The 26,808-nt window shown below is 40.8% G+C and overlaps 1 protein-coding gene across 2 annotated transcripts in view; it reads left to right on the top strand.

The window, feature by feature from the left end:
- TBC1D9B (TBC1 domain family member 9B) overlaps positions 1-26,105 on the top strand; it is a 32,461-nt gene extending 6,356 nt beyond the window's left edge. The window contains exons 3-22 of one of the 2 annotated variants that reach the window (XM_081851367.1): positions 184-302; positions 1,727-1,955; positions 2,421-2,679; positions 3,795-4,002; positions 4,655-4,867; positions 8,149-8,310; positions 9,261-9,411; positions 9,901-10,115; positions 11,282-11,399; positions 12,948-13,233; positions 14,587-14,716; positions 15,475-15,573; positions 16,523-16,591; positions 17,474-17,711; positions 18,332-18,397; positions 19,750-19,821; positions 20,181-20,231; positions 22,315-22,368; positions 22,738-22,844; positions 23,636-26,105. In XM_081851367.1, the coding sequence (XP_081707493.1) occupies positions 184-302; positions 1,727-1,955; positions 2,421-2,679; positions 3,795-4,002; positions 4,655-4,867; positions 8,149-8,310; positions 9,261-9,411; positions 9,901-10,115; positions 11,282-11,399; positions 12,948-13,233; positions 14,587-14,716; positions 15,475-15,573; positions 16,523-16,591; positions 17,474-17,711; positions 18,332-18,397; positions 19,750-19,821; positions 20,181-20,231; positions 22,315-22,368; positions 22,738-22,844; positions 23,636-24,328 (3,539 nt within the window). In that variant the 3' untranslated portion in view covers positions 24,329-26,105. The remainder of the gene's footprint in view (positions 1-183; positions 303-1,726; positions 1,956-2,420; positions 2,680-3,794; positions 4,003-4,654; positions 4,868-8,148; positions 8,311-9,260; positions 9,412-9,900; positions 10,116-11,281; positions 11,400-12,947; positions 13,234-14,586; positions 14,717-15,474; positions 15,574-16,522; positions 16,592-17,473; positions 17,712-18,331; positions 18,398-19,749; positions 19,822-20,180; positions 20,232-22,314; positions 22,369-22,737; positions 22,845-23,635) is intronic. The other variant, XM_081851368.1, reaches the window with a different exon arrangement.
- Positions 26,106-26,808: the final 703 nt, after the last annotated feature.

Genomic DNA, 26,808 nt, shown 5'->3' with positions numbered 1-26,808 from the left:
GGCTTATCCCTTTCCATGGAAGGAACATAGCTAGACTGCCAAGCCAAAAGCTGGTAGAAGGCACTCCATGCTACTGGAGCCACTTCTGCCCCCAGTGATAGTAGTGGATCCAAAAGAACCCCAAAACTATTGACCTGCTCCTTATAGTAGCTGTTATCAGATTGTTTCTGAATTTCTCCTTAGGTTCATCGCGTAAGGAAATAACAAAACACTGGGAATGGCTAGAAAATAACCTGCTTCAGACACTTTCTATCTTTGACAATGAAGAAGATATCACTACCTTTGTCAAGGGCAAGATACATGTAAGTGGCACCTATTTGTCATGGAACTTTTCCAGTTTTTTAGCAACAGAGTGGCAATCCATAAGAACTGCAGGCTGTGAATTGTTACATAAAGTTGGATGTAGGATAAATATTTGCCATATGCTATGAGGAAGGGACGAAAGAGCTAAAGAGCTGCCTATCTAGAGTGTTTTCATTTCACCTGGAACAATAAAATAGGCTGGCTAGTTTAACATTCTACCATATAGTTAAAGATCAACACTATGATTGTGCTTGAGCCAAGGTTCAGTTTGAACAGACTTCCATATATTTTCATCTATCCTTGCTTCGGCAAGGATATATATGCTGTTGCTACTTTCCATCTGGAAGTATTTTTTCTGCCTTCCATTGCAGTTGTACGCCTTCACTGCCTGCATGATTTCTTTACAGTACGTTTGGCACTTGAGGCTTAAACTAGTGCTCTCATTAGACATGGTGAGCCCTTTCTCTTAGTGAGACATTGCGGCCCCAGAGGGTGCTACTTTAAAAGTGTTAAACTTTACTGCACTGAAATTCTTAAGAAGCTTTTGCACAGTGACGGCACAGGCACTCGCTAGGTCACACATGGGGAGCCTTTGGCAGCAATGGGGCTCAACGTGCTGGTGGAAGAGGCAGTGTCTCAAAGAGCACCATGCTTTCAGCCAGCCCTGATTTAAAACTTTGCGTGCAGTCAGCGTAAAACAAATAAACATAAACAACTTTTGAAGGAAGTTCACACAAAGTTGGAGGCCTTGTCACAAATGCTACTGGCAGTATTCAGTATGCACATGTGCATTGGCACAACCACTCAACAAGCATAGTAGTTGTGGATGAGCTATCACATATTTCAGAGTACAGTGCAGATATATATATACAGTGGTACCTCGCAAGACGAATGCCTCGCAAGACGAAACACGCGCAAGACGAAAGAGTTTTCCGTTTTTTGAGTCGTTCCGCAAGACGAATTTCCCTATGGGCTTGCTTCGCAAGACGAAACGTCTTGCGAGTTCTTGCGAGTTTGTTTCCTTTTTCTTAAAGCCGCTAAGCCGCTAAGCCGTTAATAGCCGCTAAGCCACTAAGCCGTTAATAGCCGCTAAGCCGCCAAAAGCCGCTAAGCCGCTAATAGCCGTGCTTCGCAAGACGAAAAAACCGCAAGACGAAGAGACTCGCAGAACGGATTAATTTCGTCTTGCGAGGCACCACTGTATTTTTATTCTTTCGATCAGGCGCGAGGAACCCCTGGCCCTCCAAATGCCGCCCAACGACAGACATTGAACTTTGAGTGTTTGGAAATTGTATTATATCCACCCAGAAGCATAACCTCAAGTGGTACACTTGTCAGCTGTGCATAGCAAATAAATAATGCAACAAAGAATTTTAGAGGCCATTATATTTTCATCTCCTACTTTTGCTATTCATTCCTGCAGGGCATTATTGCTGAAGAAAATAAGAATCAACAGCCTCAGGGGGAAGAAGATCCTGGTAAATTTAAAGAAGCTGAAATGAAGATGCGTAAACAGTTCGGAATGCCTGAAGTAGAGAAACTAGTGAATTACTATTCCTGCAGCTATTGGAAAGGACGTGTCCCTAGGCAAGGCTGGCTGTATCTGACTGTTAATCACCTTTGTTTCTATTCTTTCCTTTTAGGCAAAGAAGGTAAGTGGTCAGCTGCTTAATGTTTTTTTTGTCCAGCACTTCTAGCTGCCCTTTTTAAAGGTGGTTTCATATCTGGTTGTACATCCATATTGTCTTAATAGTGAGGCCCAGTTGGGGCAGTGGAAGAAATTGGTACTCCAGAAGGGAGGGGAGGTTGCACTCCTGTTGTTGTTGTTGTTGTTGTTGTTGTTGTTGTTGTTGTTGTTGTTTTTAGTGATATTTAAGCAATCAGCAGCCCTACATCCATGCTGCAGCCCCCAAATATTATTTGAACAACATTTTAAAAATATTTTGCAGGGCTTCCTTCCCAATCTGTTTTCTTTCTGCTGAAGTACTTCACTGAGTCAAGCTATAATTAAAAAAAGAAAAACAGATAGGCTTCAAATCTGTTGTGTTCTAATTTGTTTAAAATGTCTGTTAGAAATCTGATAGTAATTGTTGCTTTGCGTTTGCATCTTTCCCTAGTGACCTTAATAGTCCAGTGGGTAGATGTAACCCAGCTGGAGAAGAATGCCACCCTTCTATTCCCTGAATGCATCAAAGTGAGTACCAGGGACAGTGAGCTCTACTTCTCTATGTTCCTCAACATCAACGAGACCTTCAAGTTAATGGAACAGCTGGCTAACATGGCCATGCGGCAACTATTTGATAATAAAGGGTATGTGGAGGACATGTTGCTTCCTAAGCCCAGCAAGCCTCTCAAAAACATTTCAGCACTCAAAAGGTATGTCTGTCTGTCTGTCTGTCTGTCTGTCTGTCCATCTCCCTCCCTCTCCTGCTACACTCACACACACCTTGGCACAAGGAATCATTTTAAGAATAGTTAAATATGTTCCTGGACTGGATTGTATCGTTGTGTCTGGAAATCACAGAAACATAAATGTGGATTAAGTTTTCCAGAAATCAGGGTTTAGGTTTTATATTGGACAGCTCTCAGCCCCTTCCCATGGATCCTATTTACATTTCTTGAACCTACTAAGTGATTCAGGAACCTTTAACTTGGATGTTGTACTGGACACGGAAAATGGACTGTAGAAAAATTAATATTTGTGAAGTTGTTCTCTTGGTGTCATTCCAATGGAAGGATATTAGTTTTCTGATTGAATACTATGGGCTTGCACTAATCCATCATAGGGGTGTGTTCCTCCTCATCTCAACCATTCTAGTATGTAGTTTCATAAGATTTCGGTAGACCAGGCCATTATGGGGAATGGGTGTTTTTGTGCATCTCCCCATCCATTCCTCTGTTCAGGTAGTGCTGGGAGGGCTGGATGGGATGTTAGAGGCATGAATAGACCTCCCATTCTCTATAGCAGTTTGGGGTGCTGAGTGTCTGTATGTACACAGAAGTAGGGGAGAAAAACGTTCTATTATACTCTATGGGGATCCCTTGTGGGTACTGAACTTTTGTTGGACTAGATCCACCATCTTTGACACTGAAGTTGACAAAATGTATTTTCCTTTTATTTGAGCATTATTTTTGTCATCACCTGCATTTTTTCACAATTTATGTATTAATTTATGTATAGAAATAGTTGTAAACCACCATCTCATAAAATGTCAGGGTGTTGTACAGCAATGCACTGGTTCTTCTCCCCACAAAAGATATTATAGAGCTGGAAAAGGTTAAGAAAAGGGCAACCAAATGATTATGGGGGTGAAAAGTATTTATCATCACTAGGAATTTTTGCCTCTCATTACTCAGGCCTAACTTTGTGTTGGATGGAAATAGAATCTTGAGTAAGCTGCATTGAAAAGGGGCATTTCCTGTAATGGTTGGATAGTGGAATGTATTATTTTCCCACTTAGTATCTGGTGTGTATTATCATTTTTCTTCAGAGATTTGGATGCTCGAGCCAAAAATGAATGGTACCGTGCTTCATTTCGACTTCCTAAGGATGAACGTCTTGATGGGCATACAGATTGTACTTTGTGGACCCCATTCAACAAAATTCACATTCCTGGACAGATGTTTGTTTCCAACAACTATATTTGTTTTGCTAGCAAGGCAGAGGAGGCTTGCCATCTCATAATACCACTCAGGGAGGTGAGACACTGTTTCTTAAGTATGAATTGTCTTAGTATCTCATTGTTACTTAGTTACATGCTTATTCAATTTTTTCAGGAAATATTTGAAGGTTTGTTTTTGAGTGTTAGTAGATTGGCCTGTTGGTTAAATAATTTTCTAGGCTGATAGCGACAAGATCCAGTTATATTTTTCAGTTGCGGCTATATTTTGAGTTGGGAGCTGATAGGAATTCTGTGGCCACTGTTTGAAGAAGCAGTTTTATATACACAACAGAGTCAACAAGAGTCCAAGGGCTCCCTCTCCACTTTTGTCAGAGCAGCTTCTAGAGTCAAAGAACCAAACCATTATCTGGTTTAGCGTGAGAACCATCTGAAATAAAGCAGGTGTTTCAGAAATGTAGAACTTAAGTAGAATAGCCTTTCTTTATCACACTTCTTGCAGCATTTCAGTTTTCTATGTTTCACATGCACTGTGGCATCTACCTGTACAGAAAAAAACTCAGTGTCTTCAGGAATATCTTGACAGCATTCACCTCCATATGTGTCAATTATGGAGTTGCTAGTAAGATAACTGACATAGTTGTGAATAATCTATTAAAAGTTAAATTTAGAAGTTATGTTAATACAGAGGAGCCTGATACACCCAAATGATCCCCGTGTATATTCTCTAGGTCACAATTGTTGAAAAAGCTGACAGTTCCAGTGTATTGCCTAGCCCACTGTCCATCAGTACCAAAAGCAAAATGACCTTCCTTTTTGCTAACCTGAAAGACCGTGATTTCCTGGTGCAGAGAATCTCTGACTTTCTGCAGAAAACTCCGTCCAAGCAATCGTGTAACAATGGAGGAGGACGGAAGAAGAGCTGTGGTGACAATGCACACGAGGTATGAGAACTGAGCAATGAAAAGCCCCTGCTATTATTGCATCATGGTCATGGCAAATTTCAAATATGTTTTGACATATGGTCTCTTCAGATAGCCCCTCTTTCTAAAGCTAGATGCTTGAACCCTGGTGCTTCATTTGCTTACAGTGGCCCTGTTTAGGTGCATTACTAAACCATAGCCCATAGTTAAGCAAATTAGTTTTTGCATTCAACTTGAGCTCTTCCACTCAACTCCTACCTTTAGCGACAGGAAATCAAACCACAAAGTAGATGGTTTAGTGTTACTTCTGAACCAGTACTTGTAGTTTGTTTGGACATAAGGCTAAGCCATCTGTTTCATTTCCATTTGATGGAAAGGGAAAATGGCTTAGAGTTGTGGCCAGTGACCCACAGTGGAAAGGACACTGGGTGTGTTTTTTAACTTTATCCAAAAGATTTGGGAAATTTTCTACTTATTCAGTCAGATATGACCTATATTCTCAATATTGAGATGAAATAGAGTTTTATATTAGTCTAAGGGAAATGGATGAGGCAGCACTGACTGCCTCAGATGTGAGAATGAGGAAGAAAGTGGTTGAGAACTCTGACTAAGGGAAGTTGAGATCATGACTTAGTGATAGAGCAGATGTTTGCATGCTGAAGGTTTTCCCGAGGTGCCCTGCCTCACTGTTAGTTTAATATACCTCTTCATGTCTTGACATATAAAGTTTCACTCTTCATGTGACTATGCCATGTAAGGGCATGTGCAAGTCCAATAGAGGGAGTCAGCAGTAGCATACCCTAGCTGTCCTCCTTTCTTCTGTTAAGAGATAGACTTATATCAAAATACTTACCTATCATAGGCAATGAAGATAAGCAGATGCCTAACTACATCTGACCCCTTTTGCACACAACTAACAGAGATGCCTCTGTTTGGCCATCAGGTAGTTTTGGGGAAAATGGAAGCAGCTTCCCCCAAAGCACGATGCCTACCAAAAATCATCAAGAGATGCTAGCATTATTAAAGTAAAACAGGGGCTAGAGGGACAGATAGTCTGAGCTGGTATAAAGTTACTTATTGTGTTTGCCATTAATGATTGTCTTACCTGAGATAATCTCTCTGTAGGGGAGGAAAATGTACACCATAGCTTGTGTGGCATGTGTGTTGATTTGGCTGTGAATGCACAAGTTAGGTGGCCAGTTCATCCTGTCGATCCTGGATGTGTCTGGTGGTGTAGGTGTGTATAAATTATTGGTCTTCTGTTCCATTTTGTTTAATGGTTCCACCCTTCCTCATATACTTGGTTCATGAGATGGTATGCTTAATGGTTGCTTCTTAGCTCAGTTCAGTGCTGTTTGCTCAGAGCTACACACTGAGTGAGCTACCTAAGTGCCCTGGATTCTATCCAGCATGTTCTGCTTTTATCAGAGAAAAATGATGCATCATACCATGCTAGTCTTAAGGGAAAGCAGATTAGGCAGCACTTGACTGCCTCAGATGCTGAGCAAAGGGGAAAGTGGCTGAGAACTCTGGCTAAATTCTCTAGGAGCAACGTCATCAACGATGGTTTTCCACATGGGATAATGGGCTCATAATTCACTGTCATTCCACTTCATAGTAGTGAACCAAATGACAGGGATGAGGATTCAGTTAATGAACAGTATTGTGTGATGGCTTCGGTGTCGGGAGGCGTAAAGAAAGATGAACTTCAGAAGCAAGTGGGTAGAGGAACACATATGAGGGGTGTAAATCTCCGCATATTGGTGAAAGCTGGCTGAACTATTTTTTTTTTTAAGCATCCAGGACCAACAGGCTAGAGAAAATGTAAAACGAGCTGGTCACTGTTCCCACCGTCACTGATTGGTAGACTTACTCAGTGACATTTCATATTGGTTGAGACGGTGGAACAGCACTTTATATTCATAATGCTGATCAATAATTTGGGCATCTCATCGAGTGTTGATAAGCCTGTTGGTCAGTATCATCAGGCTCCATCTGACTGTTGTTGTAGTGATAAGCTTATTGGTCATTACCACTCAGCGCTGCTTCACATACTGCCTTTTTGAGGCATATGCATAATAATGTGCTGTATGCTGAGACATAAACGTTTGCAAACACATCTATATATTTGGGAAAGTGGTTTGTCCATTTGTTCTCTTGACATCTGGTCATCTCTTGAGAAGTCACCAAATTTGGCACCAGGGTTTCCAGGGTGGGGGTGCCATTCATCAGTGTTTGTATGCGGGCTGCCATTTTGAATCAACATGTGAACCAAAACGTGACATGAGCGTGACTTTGTTTTTTGGCATAGGTTTGGCTGCCTTTCAATATATCATCAACAAAGTTGGCACAAGGGTTCCAAAGGTGGGGCAGCAGACTTCATCGCCATTTGGACACTGGGTGCCATTTTGAAACAAGATGGCAGACTGAAATGTCACTTTGGTGTGGCTTTGTCCATTTTTTGACAGTTTCAACCACTTCTTGAGATACGGTCATCAAGCTCAGCAATAGGGTTCTTGGGGTGGGGTTCTATGTTGATGTTTGGGTGCCAGGTGCCATTTTGAATCAAGATGGTGGACCAAAACGTGACTTTTGATTTCTCTTCACCTGATATTTGCCGTAACAGATCCAAATTCACAAATTGCACTATCCATTTTAAAATCACAGTATTTTTTGGTTTCTAAAAAATTAGCTGGGCACTTCCCACTAATGATTTAGACAGGGGCCATAACTTCCTAACAGGTATAGGTAAAGGTAAAGGAACCCCTGACCATTAGGTCCAATCGTGACCGACTCTGGGGTTGCGGCGCTCATCTCACTTTATTGGCTGAGGGAGCCGGCGTACAGCTTCCGGGTCATGTGGCCAGCATGACTAAACCACTTCTGGTGAACCAGAGCAGCGCACGGAAACACTGTTTCCCTTCCCGCCGGAGCAGTACCTATTTATTTACTTGCACTTTGACGTGCTTTCAAACTGCTAGGTTGGCATGAGCAGGGACCGAGCAACGGGAGCTCACCCCATTGCAGGGATTTGAACCGCCAACCTGATCGGCAAGTCCTAGGCTCTGTGGTTTAACCCACAGTGCCACCCATGTCCCTTGTTGTTAGTGAACTTCCTATACATCATAGATGGCCACCTCAGTGAAGAATCAAAAAAAGATGAATTGAAATGCACTAACAGTGGTCTCTAATGTACCTATATTATAAAGCCTTGGAACACCTTTTAGTCACACTAAATGCCATTTAAATTGCAATGGAAGCCTGTTTGTTCCTTTATAATTTTCAGTTTGTACATTTTAAAGGAAATTTCAGAGCTGTCTCCCAGCAGCCCACTTGCAGCCAGCCCTGTCTCACCTCTCAACAATCAGCTGGCCAATTTTTGCACAGATGAAGTACCAACAGCATCCCAGGGACTGCTTAAACTGTTCGGGAACAACACTGAGGAGCTCGTTGGACCAAAAGGGGTAAGTCACCAACTCTTTTATTGGGGGAGGGGGGTGTCAATAGTTCTAAAACTAGTACAATAAAATCCTCTATAAAACCATATTTATTGAGGGGGGGGGTCAGTCAGATTTAATTTGCAAAAAAGAATTCAAAAGATGTTCATCTATGCATTAAAGACATGGGTAATATTTTTTAACAAAAGCTGTACCTATTTTTCTCAACTTCGGATGGCTCAACCTTATGGCCTTTGGCAATAAATTTGAAAGAAGAAAGACCAGGCACAAAAAAAACTAAGGCATGTCCCCCAAGGAGGGAAATCTTAAGTAAGACCCCGCTTAGTGACCTTCAGGATTCACATGGATTCACATGGATAGGTTTTTTAATACTTTTTAGCTTAAGACCAACATCTTGCATTGGGCCTGGAAGCCAATGGCAAAAGTTGGTTCCTAGTGCTTGTGTTCCATAAAAAGTCTGTTGGGGCGCTACATTGGAGTGATGATGCATTGCCTTGTATTATAAAAGTAGATATGTGAGAAAGTAATTGGGTTGATCATATTATTTTGTCTTGTGAATGCTAATAATCCATTCAGGCATGTCTGTACTAATCCTTAGGTATCCAAAAATGCTACTCTCTGAACACAGCAATAATATACCATATAACTATGCTAGAGATTGAGTCCCAACTTAATTTTGCTGAGTGTATATTAAAGCAGATAGTCTGTGAGATGTGCTGCCTTGGTGCCTATTTTGTTTTTAAAACAAAACAAAACTGCCCGTTGAGAGGGGAGTTATTTGATATCTTGTTTCATCTTGCACATTTCTATTACAATATCTTTGCCAGTTACTATAAGAGATCGATGTTAATAGATTATTTATAGAGCAAAGTGTGCTGTGTAAGAGTGGAAAGAAAATCCCAGGTTTTGGTCATCTGAAGTTTCCAGTATTGTGATCACAGTAATGGTTTCTTTAGGCAAAGGAGACAATGAAAGAGGAATCATGGAACATTCATTTTTTTGAGTATGGGAGAGGAATGTGTATGTATCGCACAGCCAAGACCCGTGAACTGGTGCTAAAAGGGATTCCAGAGAATCTTCGTGGAGAGCTATGGCTCCTATTTTCAGGTGAGACATTATATGCTCAACAGGTTTCCCTTTTAATGGGAATAGAAGTTTTTCAGTTAATCTTTGTGGGCTACTTCCACTGTTACAATGTAGGGGTTCCCAAAGCTGGAAGTGACCTCAAGAATCATCTATAATTCCTTCCAGTGGTCCAGGGATGGGGAACACTTCACCCTCCTGATGTTGCTGGACTGCAGTTCCCATCATTGCTGACCAATGACAATGTTGGCTGAAGCTGAAGGGAGCTGGAGTCTGACAGCACCTGCTGTTCCCCATCCTTGCATTTGTCCTGACCAGTGGTGGCCCATGTTGAGTTTTCTTCTCTTAAAAGATTAATGGAGAGATAACATGCATGGATTGCAGGATAGCTGACATGAGTTTAAAAATGATACCTAAATAAACATATAACAGCATTATGTCATGCATTTAGTCCATGGTCTAGCACAACCACAAGGACTTGAAACTGACTAGTTTTTGTGTGCGTCACTGCAGGAGCCTGGAACGAGATGGCTACTCACCCTGGGTATTATGCAGACTTGGTGGAACAGTCACTGGGAAAGTATAGCCTTGCTACAGAGGAAATAGAACGAGACTTACATCGATCAATGCCAGAGCACCCTGCCTTCCAGAATGAGCTGGGGATTGCTGCACTTCGAAGAGTACTGACAGCATATGCTTTTCGGAATCCCACAATTGGCTACTGCCAGGTAAGAGAGTGGTGGTCAAGGATTAGCTTGCAGTTTGGCACTTCACATCCAAGTCCAATTAAATTTCATATTGGAGCTCTAGCTACCTATCAGTACTAATGCTGCCAGTAGTGTGAGAGACTCCCTGGTCCTGAATGGAGTAACTGTGTCCCTGAAGGACCAGGTGCGCATCCTGGGAATCATTTTGTACTCACAGCTGTCCATGGAGGCACAGGTCAATTCTGTGTCCAGGGCAGCTGTCTACCAGCTTCATCTGGTACGCAGGCTGAGACCCTATCTGCCCACAGACTGTCTTGCCAGAGTGGTGCATGCTCTAGTTATCTCCCACTTGGATTACTGTAATGCGCTCTACACCTTTAAAGGTGACCTGGAAACTACAGCTCATCCAGAATGCAGCAGCTAGACTGGTAACCGGGAGTGGCCGCTCGGACCATATAACCTAAAGGATCTTTATTGGCTCCCAGTGCATTTCCAAGCACAGTTCAAAGTTTAAAGCCCTAAACAGCCTCAATCCAGTATACTTGAAGAAGCGTCTCCACCCCCATCGTTCAGCCCAGACACTGAGATCCTCCTCTGAGGGTATTCTGTTGCTTCTTGGTAGTGGTGCCCTCCCTCAGGAACACCCTCCCTTCAGATGTCAATGAGATAAAGTATATACCTTTTAGAAGACATCTGAAGGCAGCCCTATATCGTGAACTTTTTAATTTTTGATGCTTTATTATGTTTTATGTAGTCTGTAAGCCGCCCACAGTTGCTGGGGAAACCCAGCCAGATGGTGGGGTATAAATAATAAAATTATCATGCATGGTCCTAAGCACCACTCTAGGTTGAGCACAACCAGGGCTGATGGCTTCCCAGTCTGATGGAATGCCCCCGTCTTCCCTCTGTAGAATTTCCTGGAGCTTTTATGGAGGGGGGGGGAATGAAGCATCCTCATTTCCCACTCCACCTGCTAAATGTCATTATTTCTAATAATAGCACTAATACTAGTTACTTGAAGCCAAGATGTGGTTCTGAGCTGTAAAATATTTTATTCAAGGTATCTCATTTAACATTTGTGTCTTATGCTCTGACAAACTAAAATATAAATGATTGCTGCCCTAAACAAGCTTCTCACCTAGTGTGGATTATTATTATTCTCCTTTTGCATGCCCGCTTGCTCTCAGGCCATGAACATTGTGACATCAGTACTGCTTCTGTACTGTAATGAAGAAGAAGCTTTCTGGCTCCTTGTGGCCCTGTGTGAGAGGATGCTGCCAGATTATTATAACACCAGAGTGGTTGGTAAGTCTTCCAGTTAACCTTAAAAGCTAGAATTTGTTTTTACAGAGCAATTCATTGGATAGGTAAGTTATTTTGTCCTTAGAACAGGAGGTATGCATTGGAAGCCTTGGCCTCATAAAACCAGGTTTTGAATATATTATTAAAATTATAGGGTGATATCTGATTTTGTGTGAGCATACAGGAGGGCAGAGAGAAAAAGGAAGCCTGCTCCACTGTTGATAGCTTCTACTAAATATCCATACAGCTGGAAAAAAGCCGAATGAGTCAGTTCAATCACCTGTCATAATACAAGATACCTTGAAAAAGACAAATCACTTGCCTGTCTAGTCTGTGATTAAAAATCTTCAAGGACAGAAGTTCTGGTATCTTCCTAACCACTATGCTTGATTCCTAATTTCTCTTGTGTGGATTTTTTTAAAAAAAGTTTAATCTGATATTGACTTTATGCAATTTTATATCTGCTACATCCAATCCTATCTTTAGCGGATAGAATAAATAAATATACTTCCTTGAATCAATTCAAATATTCTAAAACTGTCAATATATTAGCTTCTCCTCTCTAGCTCCTCCCTAGTTTCTTTAGCTTTTGCCTGCTTGAGCAAAATGTGCTCTTCCACTGAACTGAGCAATACCATTGCTTCACAAGTCTGAAATTGATATCATCTTCTCAAAATAATTCAGAAACTAGAGTTATTAATAATTAAATGCCCAAAATGATTGAGGTTGGCAGGTACTGCCAGGGAATATCAGCAGGACTGGTGAAGTATAGAAAATTGATTGAAGGTTTTCTGAAATGTTAAAATACATATTTGACTGAGTGAGGCAATGTAATAGGTACTGGGCTGCAGTGAGACCTTTACTAAGGCTTCAGAAATTTAAACTAAATTAAACTAAATATAGATTCCTTATATTTAGTTTATATATGGAATTGTTTAATTGTATATGAGCATACTGCTGAGTCTCCCAACAGGTTGTGTTTTGCTCTGAAAGGCGTGGAAGGTTCAGTCATTTCAGTAAAGACACATAACATTTATTTTAAATTTAGTATCGTTCTTATCCTTTAAAGAAGCTAATAAGGGATATTTCACACATTAATACTTAACACTCAGTGATTGCTACATGAGGTAATGATGTCCCATGAGTAAAACAGCCATTGTAACCTAAATATTGCAGTCAGAAGGTTGTATCCAGTGGAATTCCACTTGCACAGTGAGACTTCCTCATTCTCTCCTTCCCATTTCAGGCCCCATGCACCCTACAGAAACGTTCTGTTGGGCTTTCAGATTTCATTTCATCACTTCCTCAAGCACAATAATTTTTAGTGGACGGCTGCTCACTCACAATATTCCTTTGCAAGCCAAGTGGTGAGTGTACAGGTGGCTTCACCCTAAGGCAAATCAGTTATTCTCTGCACTTTTGTTTTGCTCTAGGTTTACCTCAGCCCCTTGTCTGTAATGTTGAGTCTATGCTACACTTCCAGTTCCATGTTGCAGATAACACACTCTCTCTCTTTCTCTTTCTCTCTTTCTCTCTCTTTTTCCTGTTCAGGTGCCTTGATAGACCAGGGCATCTTTGAGGAGCTCACACGGGACTGTCTTCCCCAGCTGTCTGAGAAGATGCAAGACCTGGGAGTCATTTCCAGCATATCGCTTTCTTGGTTCCTCACACTCTTTCTCAGCGTCATGCCTTTTGAAAGTGCTGTGGTCATTGTTGACTGTTTCTTCTACGAAGGCATCAAGGTCATCTTGCAGGTATCTCTGGCCATCCTGGATGCCAACATGGAGAAGCTGCTAAACTGCTGTGATGAAGGCGAGGCCATGACTGTCTTGGGCAGGTAGCCTCATTTTTCTGTTTCACAATGAAATGAATGGTAATGGATATGGTAATAGCTACCATTAATTCTTCCTTCTTATCCCTGGCTAGTGACTGAAGCTTCTTGCTTTTCACTTGGCAGAGACCAGTTATTACAAGGATAATAATAAAAAGCCATTTGCTCAAAGCCAGCCACCATGTTTCAGTGTGTTGTGAGATACGTCCACCGTAGGTAGTGAAGCCCAGAAAGATTTATTGTAACTGCAAGATCCGTTTAGCCAAAATAGATAATTTGTGGTTAAATTTATAAGTACCATATTTTTCCGTGTATAAGACGCCCCCATGTATAAGACTCCCCCTATTTTGGGGGACTTCAAATTAAGAAAACACCCCTCAGCACTATCTGTGTATAAGATGAGCCCCAATTTTAAACCTAATTTTTTGGTAAAAAAAAACCCTAGTCTTATACACAGAAAAATACGGTAATTTATGGATAAATTAATAGAAATGTAACTAGGAAATCTAGTTTCCATGAAAGAGGCTAGTGAAATCTCTTTCAGCCAGGAGCATGTGGGCTAGCAGGGGTCAGAAATGAACAATCGCAGTGCTGACTTTGATCATCGTAATGAAGTCTTTCAAGAAGGGTTTGCTTCAGATAGCAATTCAGTTCTGCTGGAACCAGCTGTTACCCAGCCTATCCTGTCTCAGAGTAGATTCCAGTAGCAACCAGCCATCTTATGAGACAGGTGTGGGGAACATTTTGGCCCTCCAGAAGCTGCTAAAGTACAATTCCCATCAGCCTCAGCAAACATGACAAGCTTGACCAAAGGCCAAGGAAAAAGGGATTTGTAGTTCAGCAACATCTGGAGGGCCAAAGGTTCCTCACACATGTTAAAAGATAAACAGTGAGTCAGTGGGTTTACTTGTACAGGGGTCAGCTGCCTTCCTGCCCTTCCCCTCCTTTGAATGAGTGACCAGCTACTCCCCAGCTAACTGCCAGAAGAAAGAGGGGAGGTTGTGAGGACTTCCTGTTTTGATCATTCATATTTTATTCTAGTTTTTGCATGTTGCCTTGAGTTTTTCTGCTGAAAAAGGAAAGCTGTAGATAGATATGATACATATGACACATACATAAACAAAATACATTTTCCTGTTAACGCCTGTTATTCAACCTTTCACCAATATAGTATGTTCATTTGGTTTCTTGTAGCATATAAATGATTTGTACAGAAATTGAATCAGTAGTAATGAGAATTAATCATCAGTGGAATTATGCAGGCTAGGTAGAACTATATAAACTATTCAGAATGGTAACCCTAAACTTGGGTTATGCATTAATCCCAGGTTCTGTCTTTTACTTTTGGTTTTCCTGTAGGTACCTGGACAACGTAGTTAATCGACAAAATGTTTTCCCACGTATTCCCCACCTCCATGCCTTATTGACAAGTGGGGATGATCCACCAGTTGAAATTGATATCTTTGAACTTATAAAAACAGCCTATGAGGTCAAGTACTGTCTTATTTTTTCACTCCTTTTTATTTAAATACCTTACCAGACTTGTATTCCTTGTTAAACTCCACACCCACCCACCCCTTTCCCCCCCTTCATGCTGCTTTTAATCTTGGGTTGTTCAGGGTAATTATTTAAAAGATGGGATTACTATTATTTTTATCTTTGTGTTTGTTTTTATATTTTGGAAGCTACTTTGACTCCTTTGAAGGGGGAAAGTGGGATATAAAATTTTGTATTAATCAGTCAAACTTCTTTGTGATACATGCACAATTTCTGGATATGGGCTTGATGTTACTTCTCTCCCTCTGCCCCACCTTTCATATAAACCTTATTAAATCTGAGTCTAGTCTTCCAAAATGTTACATGAATGGTTAATGCAATAGAAGGGAAGCAAAACCTTAAAGTTTTACTTCCCCTGTTTAGACAGTGACTTGTTGCTGCTTGCTAATGTATCTTCCCCTTCCTCTGCCATTAGTATTTCTATTCATGGCTTTCAAACATTGCTAGAGGCAGCTGTTTGGGACTACAACTCCCATCATCCCTACCTAACAGGATCAGTGGTCAGGGATGATGGGAATTGTAGTCCCAAAACAGCTGGAGGGCCAAGTTTGGCCATGCCTGCTTTAGACAGAGATTTACTTTCTCCCCAGTGAAATAATTGCTTAGGAAATTATCTTCAAATGCTTCATCAAATACATGGTATTCCCCCGTGGCTCTAAAGATGAATCTTGTTTACTTTTATTACTACAGAAATTCGGCCATTTGAAAGCGGATGACATTGAACAGATGCGCTTTAAGCAGAGATTGAAAGTGATCCATTCTTTAGAGGACACAGCTAAGAGAAGTGTGGTATGTTGCACCCAGTTTTGTGTTATAGGTATTGGGTATGCTGCTGTTTTTCTAATTTTTACCTTTGTGGATAGGATGAGTTTTTTAAAAAGTAAATCAGGTAATCAACTGATTAGCATGCACTGAATGACACTTTGCTTAAAGTTATTCTACAGAGAGTTGTTTTGTATCACCTTTGAATTAAGGAATTGTGAGTGATGATCTTGGGGGTGCATCTGCTGCATCTGAGCAATTGCCATATATTTCTCTGAAGACATGAGAGGTTGGCCTGAAAAAGTTGTGAGAAAAAATTGGCAGGCTTTTAAAAAAAACCTTCTACTGAGCTCTCCTCTTTTCCTCCACTGAGGGTGTGGCAACAGGAGATACTGACCTTTCTCATCCTCAGAACTCCTGTGCCATAGAATCTCAAGGGAAGAATAGCTTTCACTTCTTCTTGCTTCTGTTTTTCCCCCCTGATGTTTGTGCCATTGTGGTGTTCATTCCCTCCAGATAGGATCAGATGTCTCCAAGTGAATGTCTCTAATGCCCTTGTGGATGTTTGACAGTGAGTGGATCAAATAGATAAAAGCTGAAAGGATGAAGGAGTTGACACATTTCCTGTTCCCACTTCCAATTACAGTGCACTGAGAGCAGGAAATGCATTTAATGTTTTTGACCACTTTTTTGCTGTGTTTACCCCCTGAGTTCAAGGGAATAGAGCTACTCTTCTCTAGCTGTTGTTGAGGTTTTTGCATCTTCCTGTCTCAGATCAATAGCTCCCAAATGCAGACTTTAGTATTCTGCTCAAAATCATTACATGTTCCTTCCTTTCTCCGGTCAAGTCCCCAGACTCTGAAAGTCATTTTGTCATGTTTTGTTCGAAGTAACCTTCCTGGTGTGTTTTAATTTAACTTTTCTGAGTTCACAGCAAAAATAATTAAAATATATCTGTTTCTTTGTGTTTCTGTAGGTCCGAGCTATATCTGGTGACATTGGTTTTTCTATGCAAGAATTAGAAGACCTCTATGTAGTATTTAAGGTAGGAACCCTGCAGAAAAGCTTATTTAACAATATACAGCATAATCATAAACATGTTTGCTCAGAAGAAATTTCACTGGGACTTGCTCCATAGTAATCCTTAGTGTATTTTATTTACCAACGTACAGTGTAATCTTGGCATGTTTTCTCATATATAACGCCCACCGATTTCAGTGGGATTTATTCCCTACTGAGCATCCTTGCGACTGCAGCATGAGAGCAGAACCAGAATTATTAGTAACAGCATTATCTGTTAACTTGTACTCTGCTGTTCCAAGCTTAATGAATACATTCAGTTTCTTTGGCTGAACCCACTGTAGCCTCTGCCACTGCAGTTGAGAAGTAAGAATCTAATTTCACTTATCTACTTGTTGAACAGATTTAAGTGGAATTCTTCCAACTGATGCAAGCATTCATTGAAAGTTTAAAGGGCTATAGAACTGCAGAAGCAAATGCCATTTATTTCCATACCTTTCATTCACATTAACATTTCTACCTGAATCTGCATCTCAAGTTGGTGGTGTTGCTTATTGCAGGGGCAGTCAAAGTGGCACCCTCCAAATGTGTTTGGACTCCCACCAGCCCCAGCCAGGATGGCCAATCCTCAGGGACAATAGGAGCTGTAGCTCAGCCACATCTGCTGAGAACCACTACCTCCATCTTACTGTTATGATTAACCTTTAGATGTACCGTAGTATCTTTTCTGCCTGTTGCAGTTGATTAAACGTTATTTCCAAGCCTGAAAAATGTAAAATGGTGTTGGTGTTCAGCTCACAGGTTTCCCCACCATCACCTATGGGTTTGGGTTGGCTTCAAGATGGAAGTTTTGAAAATGTAATTATTGTCCAACCACAATAATTATAGTACTACCTTCCCTTCACAGGCAAAACACCTAATGAGCTGTTATTGGGGAAATCACACTGTATCTGCCCAGCGAGACCAGAGCCTGCCCTACTTAGAGCAGTACCGCATTAACATGGAGCAGTTCAAGGAGTTGTTTGCATCCCTTACTCCTTGGTCTTGTGGCCTCCACACACCAGTGCTAGCAGAAAGAATGTTCCGACTGTTGGATGAGAACAAAGATGCACTAATTAACTTCAAGGAGTTTGCAACAGGGATGAGTGAGTGGCTTATATAAAAGATTCAATGTACTGCTGAATCATAAATTCTTGCCTCCTCCCTGCTTCTCCTATCTGCTGGTCAATTGTGAGAGAATGATGCAGCTGCATATTTGAATGATTTCCTCATAATATGTTTGTGGTTGAAATGTTTTCTCATTATTAGGCCAATTCATTCCCCCACTCTGTGATGTAGGGTGAGAAATATAAATGGTAGTTCTCCTAGTGCCACATTCTACTCCAAATTAGCAGATAAAGCTTCTAATGGCTTGTGTAGGATCTATAGATAGATGTTCGAACCAGTGTGGTTTGGTTGTGAAGCCTGACTTGAATCTTACATTTGCCATGTATTCACTGTTTGACCTTGGCCAAGTCAATAGCTATGATCTTCAGCTCTCCATCTCTAAATTAGAATAGTGTGACCTACCTCACAAGGCTGTTGAGAGGGGAAACATAAACAAGCTCTGTGATGGCATACAAAAATTTCAGTGTGGATATGGGAAAGCTTCACTTGCTAAATGTCTGCATATCAGGCAGATATCAAGCATAATAACCTTTTCAGAATTTTTTTGAAGTGTCTTCTAATGCTAAATTTATTTTCCCTTCCTCCCTATTCCTAATAGGTGGAATGTATCATGGTGATCTGACTGAGAAGCTAAAACTTCTTTACAAACTACACCTACCTCCAGGTGAACCACTTATTTCTTTCAAATGTACATTGGTGGTACCTGAATGCTGCAACCTGTTAAAGTTGGTAATAGGTTCTTTCAAATACATTATGTCTTGGTAAGCGTTCAGTATTCTGTGTTCACTGAGGTTTCATTTTCCTAAGGTGTCAGTCTATACCAATTGGAAATGTAATTCTGGTTTATCATGACCAGCTCCTTCAGCTACATTGAGAAATGATTTTAAAATAACTTACAAGAGCTAAAGTTTTTAATTCACTTCACTGGTGTGGTTTAATCAATGAAATTAATATCTGGCCCAAGAGTTTGGGGGTCACGCGGAGTACACCTCCCTGCGCCAGTACACTTCTCACTATGTACACTTCTCCCTGTGCCAGTTCAGTGGCTTATCTGAGTAGCCTTTTAAGTTTGGGCCAGTGCTTTGGGAGATTCTCTCTGTGATTCTTCATTGCAGCTCTTCCTGTATGTGTCATCTCTTCTCCTGTCTTTAAGAAACTTGGGTTGGGCTTACTGAAATGAGTAGAGCAGAAAAGGTGACCTGAATATTATTTAGAAATTGCTATCATGTTAATCTGCCTATTGAAGAACTTGAATACTTGTGTCCATATATAGCACAGGTCAGATTTGAATTTAACGATAAACAATAGTCTGTCATTGCATACATGAGCTTCTCAAGCATTAAATCACATTTTGCTGTTAAGTCCAAACCTAAGGTAAAGGTAAAGGGACCCCTGACCATTAGGTCCATTCATGGCCGACTCTGGGGTTGCAGCGCTCATCTCGCTTTATTGGCCAAGGGAGCCAGCGTACAGCTTCCAGGTCATGTGGCCAGCATGACTAAGCCGCTTCTGGCGAACCAGAGCAGCGCACAGAAATGCCGTTTACCTTCCCACTGGAGCGGTACCTATTTATCTACTTGCACTTTGACATGCTTTCGAACTGCTAGGTTGGCAGGAGCTGGGACTGAGCAACGGGAGCTCACCCCGTCACGGGGATTCGAACCGCCGACCTTCAGATCGGCAAGTCCTAGGCTCTGTGGTTCAACCCATAGTGCCACCCACGTCCCATAGTCCAGGAAAAAGCTTTTTTCATAAAACATGGCTTGAAGATGGCTAGTTCATACAACCACAGTTTTAGGTTCAGACATACAGCTAACTGTAGTTTGTGAAAAATGGATGTAAAAGCTTTGAGTCTCCTCATTGTGGCCACGCTGGAGTGGAGTGGGGAAGCACACAAGCCCAAGGCTAGCTTAGGCTTTTTATTGTTTGTAAGCTACCTTAAATTCTTCAAATAAAACAGGGAATAAATAAAAGAAATAAAAAGGCATGGCTTTATACTTTTCTTTCTTTGTACAGCTCTGAGCCCAGAGGAAGCAGAGTCTGCTCTGGAGGCCGCACGTTACTTCACAGAAGATAATGTTACAGAAGGTAACAGGGATTGGTCTCATCTGATTGTAGGAATGAATACTCAATGGTGGCTTTCTTAGCTATTCCTCTAAGCAGGATTGTGTCAATGAAATGCTTTAGCCTCTGTTGAGGACTGTGAAGAGATGTTCTCCTTTTATATGAAGCACTGACTGGCTGCTACTAAGGAAGACTAAAACCACTTATCAGATGGCTTTTTCTGCCCAGGCTGTTGCTCAAATCTTGTTTCCATTTTTGTTTTCCCCACTTGTTTATGTTGCTCTGTATTTTAACTCTCTCTCGTTCTATCTTGAATTTATTCCCTGACCTCAACCCCCCTCCTCTCTTTTTTCTTTCTCTCTCTCTTCTCTTTGCTTCTCTAGTATCTCCCTTTGTCTCAGAACTGGATCTCTTCCTGCATTGTGATTCTCAAGGTTAGTCTGCCCGCCCTTGCAAAGGTGGGCCACTATTGATGTACTAAAATTTACCTGCCTACTGTGTGAGTGAAAGCTCATATAAAATGGAATTGCTTTAGTGCTGCTCTTCAATGCGTGGCAGCAGAGTGGATGCTCTATAGGTGAGTCGTTCAAGTGTCCAATAAATCAACCAGTTGCCTGTGCTGCACGGTGTTAGACGCCACGTGAAGGAGCAGTCTGGTACACAGTCTGGGGGGTTCTTCTGAGTCAAGCTTTGTCAGTGGTTGTTTAGCATTGTTAACTTCAAGATTGGATTACTGCAGTGCACTTTGTGTGGGGCTCCCCTTCCAGCTGGTCTAGAAGCTGCAATTAGTGCAGAATACTGCAGCATAATTGCTGACAGAGTGAGATCATCTACTCAAAGTTCAGCACTGGCTGTCAATTTGCTACCAGACCAAAATCAAGGTCTTAATTTTATTGGCATACAGAGGCCTTAAGAGCTTTGGCAACCCTTTATTTGAAGATCTCCTTGTCCTTTCCTTACATGTTTGACCACTTGGCTGTGGTCTGTGCTATAGAACTCACCCCCTGTTAACATTAGGCAGGCACCCACATATTGTTTCAGATGCCTTTAAAAAATAGTTTAGGAAGCCTATCCAGACATATGATTTAGTTATGCATACTTGTTTTTAAATTTTGCTGCTTTTATTTGTATATTGATGATTGTTTTATGTATACTGCTTAAGGATTTTTTGATTAATAGTTTATAATTTCAAATAGATAGATAGATAGATATCATAGATTAAGCTACCTAGCTGTCACCATAGCAAGCGTGCTTTATTTTCTTAATCTATGATCAGTTCCTCTAACTCCATATATACCACATTCACTGCACAGATTTTTGACCTAGAAAAGGCACAATGTCTGATAATTAAAATTCATTCCTCAAATGAAGTTGTTTATCTATAGCACTGGTTATCTTTTTTCCTATTTTTTCTAACATATTAAGCAGTGAGTATCATCTTATGGCCATGAATCTCAAGTTATTGTGTTTTATGTGCAGAAATATTAACTTTATTTGCCCTTAGCAAGTTATCAACGAATTTCATTTAACCTTTAGTTCCAGTAGTTGGAGGAACAGAGAAACAAATTTCTCTTAATTCACACTGACTCCACATATTTTATAACTGTACAATCCAGTAGTCTGTTGTGTCTCACTGTAGTCATTTTCTAAATTAAAAAACCATGTTGCTGCTAGCTCCAAATAACTGATATATTCTTATGACATTTTATGTCAGATTTCTACCATTGCAGATGAGTTAAACTGAAATATTTTAAAATAAAATATTTTGTTTGTTTGAGCATATGTTTTTACCATCAATTGCTTCCTCCCTCCCCCCCCCCCCAGCAGTACAGGATCAAAGGTGTTTGGGTGTGTAAATTAGAATTCATTGGGAGGTTTTTCCCCAGCTGGCAGACATATTGGTCAATAATTTGAAAGCTTATTCAAATGCCTCAGTCATGCTGTTTACCTTATTTAAAACTTTATTTTTAAAACACTAGTTTGACATTTATTCAATTTAATGTATGTTCATCTCCCCTTTTCATTTTGTTTTTTCGTTGTTGTTTTTAAAGTAGGATTGGTTTTTAAACTTGAAAAATTGATTTGAGGGCTAAGGAAAATGACTTCACAATTTTCTGGCCAATCAGCACTTTGTGCATCTTGGTTCTGTGATAAACATGCTGCTGGTTTCTTCTGAGGTTGATCTATAAGAAAAGGCTGTGCATCTATATAAAACACAATGAGTGTCCAATGTCTACACACAACAGAGCCATTGCTCAAATTATGGATGCACCCTTAGCTTTGTTATATATCATTCAGTGTGTTTGGTATCCTGCTGGAATAACTTAGTCAGTAGTGCATGAGGCTCTTAATCTCAAGGTTGTGGGTTCGAGCCCCATGTTGGGCCAAAGATTCCTGCAGGGGTTGCACTAGATCACCTCCGTGGTCCTTTCCAACTCTACAGTTCTATGATTTTGCTATCTTTTGTTTCATGTACTTCTCTTAAAGTAGTTGCTACTGTATTGTCTGTTTTATTAGAAGCAGCTATGCAGGAAGAGAAAGCACCAAGAGATGGGAACTCCAAAGACCAAGGTAATTAATTATTATTTGTAATGGCTGACGTATCCCAACATTTCCTTACTGTGACTCATAAATTATCTCGCCCCAGAACCTCAGCCTGGTTCGTTTCCTAGTTTTAACATTTCCCTTTAACATAGAATAAAATGTCTTGATTAAACCAACATCTTAATAGTCCTTTCAACAGTTTTGTTATGTTTGCTGTGTGTTCCAGGCCTCAGCAGAACTTTTACTTATTGCTGCCAGTTTGAAGCAGCATATTATGGCAGAAAGTTTAAAAATAAATAAAATAAATATCAAAATCTATGTCAAGGTTACTGAAGTCAATAAAATGCATCATCATACAGTTTTGCATTGTTTATGCTGATTTGGTTTTCCTTTCAGAGGAAAAGGGCACCAGTCCCCAAGATTACAGATATCACCTGCGAATTTGGGCCAAGGAAAAAGATTCCAAAAAAGAAACTATCAAAGATCTTCCTAAAATGAGTCAGGTAGGAATTTATTTTAAGATCTGTTATGCTTTTTAAGATGAATTTTTGAAATAGTATTTGCCTAGATTTAAGATACTGAATGACCCAGTAGGGGTGGTGGTTTTATCATTGTACTATATTTTACCAGGCAATAAAGGAGAGCTGTTCTAAGACTGGCATGGGTGACATCCTCATGAAGGGTTGTGTTCTCTGATTTAGCCAAGCCAGTGCTATGTGGCTGATTGCTGGAGGAGGATAAAATGCAAAGAAGCAGAGAAGAAGACCATGTCTGCTTTGGCCAAGACAGGGAGCTCTTGGTATCACCATCCCCTTTTGCTGAGAGAAATGTCTCTGGGTGGTGGAGCTCAGGGACATTCTAGGGAAAGAAAGAGGGTGGGGTGGCTGGGGGCCTGCATTTCATTTTCTGCCTTCCTCAGCACCATCCAAGGAGGAATTGTCTGCTACTGTCATTACACCTCTTCATGAGCAGACGGGTGGAAATGGGATTTTCCCAACCCTTAGAAATGTGGAGTTTAGCCAAGTTAACTTGGTAACATTTAAAAGACAGCTAATTTTGGTTCTTTGCATTCAGTTTTCATATATGAAACATTAGTGCACATCTCAAGTGGAAATGCATTACATTTTGCAACATTTTCTGTGTTGTCAGCATGATTGCTAGCTTGAGATGATAAAAAAAAACGTTTATTTGAATTTGTGACTGGTAAGCTTGTTGTTTTGCAGCATTGTCAGTTTGAATATTTTGCACCTAAACTCTAAGCAGTTGTTATAATGTGCATCTGTCTCTTTTCAAGGAGCAATTTATAGAGCTCTGCAAGACCCTTTACAATATGTTCAGTGAAGACCCCGTGGAGCAAGAGCTGTACCATGCTATTGCCACTGTTGCCAGCCTTCTCCTGCGCATTGGGGAGGTAGGCAAAAAGTTCTCCCACCAGCCTGCTAAGAAAGCTGATGACTTAAAAGCAAACAGCGTTCAGGACCCAGTAAGTGAAGAAGAGTCTCCAACATCTGACCAGAGTCAGAATTCAACTGTGGAGCAGTATTCCCAAGCTACTCCAGAAGAAAAAGCTTCTGGAGACATTCAGGTTGAGAAACAGCAACAGGAAAACCAGGTTTTGGTAGATGGAGGTGGTGAGGGTCCAGGATCTCCAATACAGCTGTTTTCAGATGATGAAACTAAAGACGATATGTCCATGTCTTCATACTCCATGGTCAGCACAGGCTCTCTGCAGTGCGAAGATATTGCAGACGACACAGTGCTGGTCGGTTGTGAGGCTGGCAGTTCAGCTGCGCGATATGGCAGTACCATTGACACAGACTGGTCCATTTCCTTTGAACAGATCTTGGCCTCCATGCTTACAGAGACAGTACTGGTAAACTACTTTGAGAAGAAAGTTGACGTTGCACAGAAGATCAAGGAACAAAAGAAAGTGGAGAGGCAGTTCAGTGCATCCAGTGATTATGAACTTACCTCAGTATCAGGCTGAACTCAAGAGATAGATGTAAATAATAGAGGCAGGAGAACTAGAAACCTGGCAGATAGCTGGACACTTGTTTTTTGTTTTTTACCAACACCTACAGCTACCCAACAATTAAAGTCACTTCAGCTGAGTAAGGGACTTATCACAATGACTCTTTGGTATAGATACCTCCCTGGAGGACACCTTGCTTGCTGTGCTTACATTACATTCTCAAAAGCATGAAAGCCATTAGAACCTAATAGCCTCTGTGGCCTAGAATTACTATGGTAAATTATGCATGTGTGCCTCTGCCTATCTTTCTTTAATGAAGCTTGATTTCAGTCACACTATTGCTTTAGGTTCCTTGGTAGTTGCTCACAAGAAATGCAGCCTAGCTTGAATTCCTTCCTCTGTATCTTTGGCTGCCTCCCTGTGACCTTAACGCCATGTATCAAAATGCTGTAGAGATCCCCAGCCTGCCTGAGAGAGCCTTGTTAGGAACCTAGAAGCTACGCAGTAACTAGTCAGAGGTAAAGGATGTTATGCTCTGTTACGCCTGGCATCCTGCCGCTAGAATGTACCAGTGTCTTGGGACAGCTGGTTTCTATCCCAGATGATATACCATCACGGTAGCATGTGGTTTTCAACACTGCCCAAGAAAGATGCATATTAATATGTTTTAGCCCAATTTTAACTCTTCAGTGCCATGTAATTTTTTTGTTTTTTGTTGTTTTAATTTCCCTGAGGGGGGAAAAAGCAGCACTGAGAATTGTAAAAAGCTATGGAGACTGGAGAGGGCGAAGTGAATGCAGAAATCCTGAGAATTGCAAGATACTGATAAGAACGGAATTCTCGGTGCTTTGGGGCATTAGAGTGTTTACTTCATAATTTTTGATGGTACAAGGGCTCAGAAATGTGGGGTTTAAAGAAGTTAATAATAACATGGAAGATCTAAGCCCCTACACCAGTAAGCTAGTTATCATAAAAGACTTGCATCACTGTACAGGCTGCTTATCTGATCTGTTTCTCACCATGGTGGAAAGTGGATCTATTGCTTTTGTGTGTGTGCTGGGCTCAAGTAATGCAAGTGTGTACACAGTTTAGGACTAAGCAGAAAGCAGAGATTAGTCCAGTTTATCTGAACCAAGTAACCTACTGGCTACATGCTGGTCCAGAAGTTCTACACCATAGGAATCTTGCTGGTTGTACCCTCCAAACAGTGTCTGTTACCTACTTTATAATGTTGTGTGGTGTTTAGGCAACCTTCTTTTCCGGCGGCATAGAGTGTGGTTATGAGATCTGTGCTCTGAGAATCAGTTGTAGGCCTGAGGAAAACTGGAGCTCCATTTTGGGATTGATAACTTCCCTATGGGAAGGCATTCACTCTAAAGAAGCACTATTATATTTGTTTATATTTGTATACCTGCTCATCTCATTGCATAATTATTTTACTCAGTCATATGAGCACCATTGAAACAGTGTGAATGCTAGTGTGTGGCTGTTGTTGGACCAGTGATGAATATGGAACATACTGGCAGTTCAGAAAGAGCAAGAGTGACCTTGGAATATACAAGGAATACACCACATGGTGCAATACCCAGTGTTACTACAATTTTGTGGCGTACTCTGTATGTATTCACAACCAGTATTTGTTTTAAGACTGTCTTCTTAGCCATGCACCTGGAGAGCTTTTACTAATTCAGTAATTTATTGTAATTTTTTTAAAAAAACAAATACATGTGATTTTACATTGGTTTTTGTCTGATCAATCATGTATTCAATAAATGAACAGAATCACAAATAAGACTTCTTTTTCCTTTATTTCAACTTCAGGACCATTTTTTTTAAATGTCTGTTCTCTTCCACAGTTCCTCTTTTTTTCATATGCATAACAATGGCCTTTGGGAAGAATACGTGAAATGAATAGCCATGTGATCAGGGGACACAAGCAATTTTGAAGTTTTCTTGTGTGTGTAGAAATAAAACTTGCAAGCTATTGAAGCAGGGCTTTTTTTCAACTGGAACTCAGTTCCGGCATCACTCAATTGGGTGCCATTGCCATTATAAGAGGATGAGGGAGGTTTTCATGTTGAGTTTTGGCACCTCTTTTTCTAGAAAAATAGCACTGTAATGAAGACCTTGAGTATGTTTAATGGCATTGAATCATCTTGACTCTAGGAATTGCTTGTAACTAGCTACTACACGCATCCCTTCACTTGATGACTGCAGCATCAAGTGATGAGTTTACTGCAGAAATGGGCCACTAGACATAACATTTTGGTACCATCTCAAATGCAAAAAGTTTCAGCAGAACCAGCTGATACATGCAGCTACCATTCATCAGATGTACAGTAATGAACATATGTAAGCCCATAAAGCAGAGATCTTACAGAAATAGTGCCAGCCTCACAAACTGAGATGTAAAGAAATGTCAAATCTTCAGTCTGCCCACTAGATGGCATATAAACAAAGTAAAAAGGATGCATGAAATCAGTTGCTCTGATAAA

Source organism: Podarcis erhardii (genome assembly GCF_964252035.2).
Source record: "Podarcis erhardii genome assembly, chromosome: 2".
NCBI lineage: Eukaryota > Metazoa > Chordata > Lepidosauria > Squamata > Lacertidae > Podarcis > Podarcis erhardii.
The sequence above is the reverse complement of the archived record's forward strand: the minus strand, read 5'-3'. Positions and strand labels throughout refer to the sequence as shown.